This window comes from Wyeomyia smithii, chromosome 2 (genome assembly GCF_029784165.1).
Source record: "Wyeomyia smithii strain HCP4-BCI-WySm-NY-G18 chromosome 2, ASM2978416v1, whole genome shotgun sequence".
Lineage (NCBI taxonomy): Eukaryota > Metazoa > Arthropoda > Insecta > Diptera > Culicidae > Wyeomyia > Wyeomyia smithii.
In genome coordinates, this window is record NC_073695.1 from 48,626,293 (window position 1) to 48,635,330 (window position 9,038).

Sequence of the window (9,038 nt, forward strand, 5' to 3'; positions counted from 1 at the left end):
TAAGAAGTTGAGAGGGTGTTTTAAGTGGTGAAAATCACATTTGAATCGGAGTGTTCCATATTTATAGAGAACTATCTTGTCTCGGTCCCTATTATGGAACACTTAGAAAATAACTAGTTTTTACAGAAATATCGTTATCAACCATCAACATTTTGATGAATCGTGAAGAACTTACCTTGATCTTTGTGTATGAGTTATTTTTTGCATGAGAATTAGCGATTATATCACATATGAACCTTATGAATGATGAGCGTGCTTCTTACGCTGATTGAGAAAAACGGCAAACATTTTGATAGATTCTGGAAGACAATATTTTTCGCTTATAAAACCACATCAATCTAGGAATAAGAACGATGTTTTCCGTGTTCAAAGCTAGCAAATATGGCATATTTTACTGCAAAAATGTTACATGCCTTTGAACCGCTATTTTAACTGAGTTAAACAACTTCAGACACAAAAGTGATCCGTAATTGTGGGAGTTCCATAATTGTGGAGGGAGTGTACTGTCAATCTCATTTCAATACGTCTTAATCGATTTGTGATTCATGTAGATTATATTGTATCGAAGTGAAAGATGAATTTGATTTCGAAGAGCATCCACACAATTCATTCATGAAACCATCAACATCAGGATGTTGAGGGTTCCATGAAGTTCCACGGAGTTGCAACCATCTGCATCTGTATACGAATTGGCGGAGATACCATCAATTGTATCATCACATTCTCAAGAAAGCATTCAAAAAGAATACTCCAGAACACAGAAAATTGAGTTATTCAACAAAGGCCTAGCTGGAATCAACTTTTCACCGATATCACTGGCAAAGTTCAATCAGGAAAAATATCCTAAAAAAAGCATTTGAACTATACTGACGGTATAAGAAAAAACATTTTCGATTTAGATGCTGAAGATGACCTGGATTTATTGAAACGTAAAACGAGAGACTTCGACGAGATGATTTTGCAGTTAAAAGAAATATTTACTGCGCCCGAATGCTCGAGGGAAAATCTTGGAATCAACAAACGGTAACAGAAAAGTTTGAAACAACGAAATACATTGTGAAACAGGCTCGGCGCATATCAGAGGTTAGTGGAATATTGGCTATTCTTGACGTGAGGCTTGGGCATGGATTGCCCCTGGAAGTAAAAAACGAGGTATTGCAGTTTTATGACAGTGACCAGGTCAGTAGAGCCATGCCAGGGCAAAGGGACTTCGTTTCAGTTAGTAAAGATGGTCAGCGACAGCATGTGCAAAAGCGACTCTCAATGAATTTAATTCATGAGGCTCACGTTTATATTAAAGATATCAGCAAAACTGATATTGGGTTGACTTCTTTCAGAGCTTTGAAACCTAAGCATTGTAAATTACTTGGAAGCTCAGGATCTCATAATATTTGTTTTTGTACTGATCACGAGAATACTGAATTGATGATACACAGTCTATGGAAATATTCATTCCAAAATGATTTTAAATTTTTTACTTTGAACAACTATTATGTAGCTCAACTACACGATCCAAATATTGTTATCTCCGCAAATTTGAACATTGCCCAAGCCGTTTAGATTTTGAAAAGTTTTTTCAAAGAACTTGAGGAACGTTGTGTGAGAGAAATACCTTTCGAACAGAGGATTGCAACAGATCGATGTAATATGATGAATTTGTATCTTATTTTTGTGAAAAATTGGAAAAGTAGATAACCCACGATTACATAAAAACTCAACAGTCGAATTACATGAGAGAAGCAAAAAAATAATTTGAAAGATGGTGAAGTTGTTATAGTGGGTGATTTCTCAGAACTCTTTTCTTGAGAACCGTTCGCCCAATCTTCTTGTTGTCTAAGAATGAATTGTATATTTTTGATCAAGCATTCCAATGAACGTATGGTTTTTGCTGGAGAATCACGCACAAATTAAGAAAAACGTGTATTTTCCTAAATTTTAAAAATTTTTCGAGCTTAAATTAGAAATAACTCGTAAACCAATGCCTTTAGAATGTTAACTACCAAGAGCTTTTTGATTCAAAATAACTTTCTGCATCTTTAAAAATCATCAGAATAATTTTTTTTTTAAAAATGTTTGAAATGGAATATTTATAAAAAAATCAATCTACCATAAAAAAAAAATTTCCATTTCTCCACCCTTAACTTTTTTTTAAAAGTTGCGTTTTAACGTTAAGTTAATTTTAAAAAAAAATTTAAAAAAATTCAACTCTTTTTTTTTATTGAAATTTAATGTTTATTTTTAATTTTTTTTGGTCAAAGAAAAAATTTTGTACAGTGCATCATTTTTTAATAATGCATTTTTAATTCTCAACAACTCATTCTCCGACAGTTTTTCTATACAACCAACGGTTTCTGGACTACAATGCTTCGCATAAAACCTATGCCAAAAGACATACGCCGTTTTAGAATGTAACTCATGGGTGTAAAAAATCTCTCCATCTGTGAAAAATGCTCAGTTTGCTAAGCCAAATACGTGTGCAAAGTTTCAGTCAAATCAAAAATGGTCGATTAAATTCTCGCGTTTTTCCAGGTCATTTGGAATGATTTTGCTCAGATTGCTAACACCGTATGCCACGAGACGAGGAGAGTCAAATAGCTACTAGCGGCGCAGGTGCGTCCAAATCGACCCTTTCACCTATTTTCATACGGCAGCACAAATCATCGAAACACGTTTTTACCCTTCCGCCAATTTCATACCGCTAGTCACTCAGGAAAAGTTCCTGCTTGCATACGATCGATTCGATCGTCACCCACGCGGTGAGCGCCACGCGCGCGTGTACAACGTTTCGACATCGCTTACAGCAAAGCTGTGAGCTGCTCGAGAAGCTTTGTGGAATGACTGCAGGTCCCGGTACTCACAGGTAGACGTAGAATAAGCCAATAATGTTTAGTTATAAGATTTACAGGAGTGACGTCACTAATAGGCAGGCGAGCATGAGCATGAAAATAAGATGCAACTATAAAACCTGTTTGACTTTAACAATTCTAGATAAACATTACAAAAGGTCCTATCTGCTCTCATCGTTTTTCCGAAGCGTCTTTTTGTTTTGGTAATGGTTCAACTTTAGTAGCTCTCCCAAGCGTAGTTTTCGTTCAGAGGGCTAGAGTGATCCCTCCGCTATCAACTTGTGCAAATAACGTGTCATAAAAGGTGTTTGATAAATTGTGGTGATTGAATGAAAGTGATCGATCAGAAAATCGATCAAAGCAGATAGGACCTTTTGAAATGTTTCTCTAGAATTGTGTTCTCTTGTTCGTAGACGTTGACGCTTTCACTCTGAGTTTTTGTAATTTTTTTTTTTTTGTAAATTAGGATATCCCACTGTTGTTCAAATTGGCTTCCCTCTCTACTTTTTCATGAATGATTAATATCAGCATCCCATTACTTCCGCTGGAAAAGCCAAATTGGATTCGAGTGTCTGACATTAAACCCGCCTGTGACTGAGAAGCTGACGGTTACTAAGGCCCATTTTGTTTTTGCGGTGTAGCTACACGAGGACTACACTTTTGCCCTGTATGTGTTTTTTTTTTCACTTTTCGCATTAAACCAAAACTACACTTTTTCTGTCCCGGACCCGCTTTTTAATGAAATAGTCAAGATTTTAAAAGGTGGCCATTATACCATCCTTGTTTATTTTATCAACAATTCCCCTTGCGGTGAATGTCGTTTCAAAACAAAGCGTGAGTCAAACCTCGGATCACTTACACACCAACAGGCAGTGAGACTGAACCTAATTCTAAAGGTCATTGCAACACCAGCGGCACTTCGTGCCTGAGATTTTCTAACACACTGGAATGTAAAGTCTATCGACCAGAGATTTTTATAAATTTGGCTATATCAACCTATCATGACATATTGGAAGAATATAACTTCCCATATCCACTATGCCGACGGACACCGGTCTTCCCACGAACATGTGACAAATTGTTTGCCGTTTGCATTTTCGGCGTTGTGGGCACTAGAAGGGTGCCAATAGCAATTGACCTTGCGAATCTTGTTAAGCGGTGGGGCTCAAAAGTCCAGGTGCAAAATCGGAGCTCAATCAAACTTTGGGAAGGGGAGCGTCAAAGCGATCAAAGTTTCATTTTCTATTAGTTCATTAGTGATCGGCAAGTATTCCAAATAATACTTTTGGCGGCTTTTGCCTCTGAAACTGGAACTAAATTTTCACCCACAAGTAATGTCTGAATGTATGCAAACATGAGACTTAGTAAGGGGCCATCCACATACCATGTGGACAGCTTTGGAGGGGGGGGGTGGTATGTGTAATGTCCACGGTCCATACACAATATTCAGAATTTATAAGAGCAATTGTCCACGGGGGGGGTAAAAATCGTTTAAAATCTGTCCACGTGGTATGTGGATGACCCCTAAGCTAAATGTCCTAAATGAATGCCAACATGAGACTTAGTAACACAGATGTGAAAAAGTCTATTTTCGTCAACAGAAATAAAACTACCACGAACAAAACTATTTGAGCACAGTCTCAATTGAATAGTAAAAACCATAAATCACGATTTTTGCCTATATATTAATTTGTGGTCAAAATAAATTTAAGAATGACATGCTTTCAGACAGTTCTCGTTGCACAAGTGACCCAAAACCTTCCGTCGTAGTCTATTTGGAGTGATAATTGAATCATAAGATGTGAAAGGTGACGTAATACGTGTGAAGTGAGTTGTGCTAAAGGGGCAGTGAAATATAAGAAATGATTCTTAATGTTGAGGCCCTTTATCTCGAGCAAAGTCGTGGACGATCAACCAGTGTTGGTCGGAGGAAGGTGTAAGAGTACCCAGACCGAAACGCGTTACGCGAAATAAAACTATGTTTCTAATTATCACCGATAATAGCCAAGAAACCGGCAAATTAAATGCTTGCGGTGATTTTTTTCTGGCAACACTATCAATGTACTGGCGTTAGTCAGATTTCTATAAGAAGTAAACTATGCAACATGTTGTCGGGTCGAAACCTAGAAAACATACCACACCCATTATGCAGTACTTCATGTTACTTAGAATCGACTATATCAGAGGGAGTCAAACCAAGTGCCTAGGACCACATTGGCCACTTTCGCGCGTGTTCTCGATCATGCTGATGTTGAAAAACCGACCCGTGATTCTCAACCTGCACATTCAAGAGCTGATTGACCACCACCCAATCACCCGTTTCCGCATCTCTCCCATCACTATAAAAGCTGTCACCAGCTATTGTGTGTTTCCGCAGCTCTGGTAGATGGCAGACACTCCCGGAACATACGTACCGTTTGGCCCTTCCAGCACACCTCCTGCAGTGCTACGACGTCGAACCTGCGGAATTTCAATCCTTCGAAGATCACTCATGGAGATTCGACGTCCCAAGTTTCCAATCGTTAGTCTGTTTTCGTCGTTTGGGTCAGTGCCGATTGTTCCAATCTGAATTTATTTGTTCCTCGTTGAAAACTTGTGAGTGTTTTACGATGGCGGCTAGTAAGGCCTGCGCACCAACCCCCTGATCGCTGAAGGGCCATCGTGCACAACAATATTTAAAGTCTCACGTTGGCATGAGGACGATAATCGGCCGTTCCTAACCTGGAGTACAGGCGCTGTTTTGAACCGCTCCTAACGTAAAGAACAGACGTTCGCAAACTCAAAAGAACCCTCCTTTCCTATCAGCATACGACGAAGTTCCCACCGGGGTTGGTTACCCGATCTTCCCTTGGTTGCTCGTATCCCAGCTGGCACCGCGTGGAGGTCGGGATAGCAGTGGCTGGATAAAATGGTAAGGGTCACGTGTGAGGTCTATTTCATTCCTGTAGGAGCTCTTGGCACCGATGGTATGCAATATCCAGCCGTTTACCAGCCATTGTTCTAACGTTTGACTGCAGTTACATAAAAATAAGTATAAAATATATTTTATTTTTGTAAAAAAATGCTTTTTCTGACTTTTAGAGGATTAGCCAAAGATAAACTTCTTATGTATGTAAAATAAAGACGATACTTGTTCTAGTAGTGGTCATTGTTTTCTCAATTGTCATTGTGGATGGTCTCTGTGTTTTTGTAGTTGAATGCGGTGGTGGCTATGAATGAGGGAGTGGAGTTTCCTTCGGTGGATATGGATGTGGATGAAGATGAGGATGAAGAGTTGTTGTAGTTGGTACTCCTGTAGTGGTTGTAGTCAACGACGCCTTAATCGTCGTGGATGGTTTCTTCGTTGTTGTGGTTGAACGCGGTGGTGAATGTGGATGAGGAGGTGGAATTGTTGTAGTTGTAACTCTTGTAGTGGTTGTTGTTGCCTGAGATTTTGCTTCAGTTGGGGTCGTGACTGCCTTCATAGTTGTGGGTGTTGCTTTCGTAGTTGTAATGGATGCAGTCGTCGTTTTCTCAGTTGTCGTTGTCGATGGTTTCTGAGTTGTTGTAGTTGTAGCTCTTGTAGTGGTTGTTGTTGCCTCAGTTGTCGTGGATGGTTGAATTGCCGTTGTATTTGTTGCTCCTGTAGTGGTTGTAGTTGTCTTAGTTGTCGTTGTTGATGGTGGCTGCACCGTAGTGGTGGTGAAGGTGCAGGAGCGCACATCATTTCTATAGCCAGAAAGAAAAGTGAGGTGGTGGTACGGTTCTCTAACAAACACTTGTTATAATCTCAGCTTGCAAGCCTACCGAGTTTCGTGGCAGTATTTGCTGAGTTTTCATATATTTGATTACCATTCCGGTTGGTAATGAAAATACAGAAACATTAAGTGAATGAGAATACTGAATAGAGTTGTTTTGCAACGGTTTGTTTTAGTTATATTTGAAAACACAATTTTTATAACAAGTCTAAATATTTCAAAAAGTTTACAATTAAAATATATTTCACAACTTATTTAACATATAACATAAGAAAGCGTTCTGTTTGAGAAATTGTTTTAAATAGGACATTTTTATAACGTTTGAGTAATAGTTATCGGCGTGATTAAGTTAAGTTATGATGATCTAATCAGCGAGATTAACACTAAACTAATGAACATTCGTAAATTATGCTCTTTGGCAAAGTATCGTATCAAACACCGAACACAGCACCATTTGGTATATTTCTTAATTTTTAGCCACACTTTGATAAAATTTTATGACAATTTTCGTTTCAAAACACAGCTCGAATTAAACTCGGATCACTTACATTTTTAAAAACTATTCGTGCAGGACTGAACTTGTTTGCCAATATCTTCTTGTAAAAACATGTACGATTAACGTCATTATATTTTCCAAACTCTCGTAGCTGATGATTCAGATAATGAGGGATAACAACAGTGCACACAAACGATACCGATACTAGCAGCACTAACAGACAGCTGATACCGAACCAAATTCTAGCAATCATTTCAGTACGAGTGATATTCAGCATCTGAGATTCTACATTGCACTGAAATGTGAAGTCTTCTGATCAGAGATTTTTGTATATTAGGCTCTATCATTGGATTAGCAATCTGGATGCACAAAAAATGGTCACTTCCCATTTTTTTTGCCGACGGACACCTGTGATCAAAAGTCATTTGTGAAAAAAGAAAACTACTGGAAACCGGGTTAGTATGTTGGCAAATAAACTAGCGTAAATCCTAATGTTGTTGCTCTACCGTGAAATATGTTTTTACAATTCGATTTAAACAATGCCTAAATACATTTCACCATTTTTTGTTGAGGTATACAAACTTTTCAGCAGCAGTGTCACTATTTCTCATGATCGCAGATTTTCTAACAATTCTGCAAAAAAGTACTGATTTTCATTTGCATAATCAGCTGCTTATGTCGAGAATTTGATAAATGGGTAAAAATGCTAAGAAATACGGTTCTTTTTGCAGTCTGTGTAGGATATTTGAAATTTCACAAAAATATATACCTGAGGTCTAAGAATAACTTTTTTTTGGGGTAATCGGATTCTTGCTGGAGTCTTGTTTTATGTTATGTTACGTATGGTCTATTAATATAAAAAAACAAGGAGAATGAAGTTGCAACGGAACTAGCTATTCAGTCGGACTATTAGCTGCAGAAGCATCTTCCCGCTGCCACCATCGTCGCCGCAGATTGGCCAACCTTATGTCAGCGAAGCTAACCTCTTGGCCACGTGTGTCGAAATCTTCTCGTCGTCGATTGTCGGCCGCCCGGCAAGTAGCAGCAGAAACATTTCCCAGCTAACAAATCGTGCCGCGGATAGGCTAAACTAGCAACATCGTTGTCGTTGCCGTTCGTCAACGATATGCAGAAATTTGTTGCCCAGCAGCAGCAATCATCAGCGTCGTCGTCGTCGTGGTCATCGCCGATCATATTCGGCCAGCCAACAGCATCAGTAAGGGTGGCAACAGTCATTATCGCCGTCGCTCGTCATCGTCGAGCAGCAGCTGTGGATAGTGGTACGCCCCTCTCTAGTAACAATATTGGTTTTATCAAAGGTTTATAGCGCTTAATACAGCCAAAACAGCGCTATAAAACTTTGATAAAACCAATTTTGTTACTTGGGCTGGCAGTGGATCGCAACCAAGTCGCTTCTTCTACCCCGTCGGCGACAAATCACCACCATCTTCGACAGCATTTGGTGACCACCAGTGGCAGCATTTGTATCGGCGGATCGATCGAACCTAGAACAGCTCAGGGGAGGTAGGGCAAGGTGTTAGTAAGTAGCAAAAAGTACAGGTACGTGAATTTTGTTACGTTTTATTAGGCAAAAATGACGCCCAAAAAGCAAAAAGCGTCTAAACAAACGAAGTTGAAAATTTTATACCGTCGGCGGACCAGCATTTTTGGTTCCGCAAAATTAATAAACGCATTCGATCCCACTAAACTTGCCCAAGTTGCCATTCGCATTCAACGTCTTGATGCTCTATGGCGGTAATTTGAGGAGACTCAAGATGAAATTGAGGTTCTTGAGGATAATGAAGCAGATTTCGCTCAAGAGAGGCAAGACTTTCAAACAATCTATTATGAACTTAAAGCGTCATTGCAAAGTAAAATCCCTGTACAACCCGTACCACCCGTACCACCCCCCGCTCCAGCACAACCGCTCTCGTCCGTTGTTCCCATCTCGTCGAGCGT

General features: G+C 39.3%; 1 protein-coding gene across 1 annotated transcript; it reads right to left on the minus strand.

Annotated features, from left to right (window-relative positions):
• Positions 1–6,055: 6,055 nt before the first annotated feature.
• On the minus strand, positions 6,056–8,133 carry LOC129719605 (integumentary mucin C.1-like). Its single transcript, XM_055670996.1, has 2 exons — positions 8,063–8,133; positions 6,056–6,554 (listed from the first exon to the last, which is right to left on the minus strand). Exons 1-2 carry the CDS (start codon positions 8,131–8,133, stop codon positions 6,056–6,058), a joined length of 570 nt encoding a protein of 189 aa, XP_055526971.1.
• Positions 8,134–9,038: the final 905 nt, after the last annotated feature.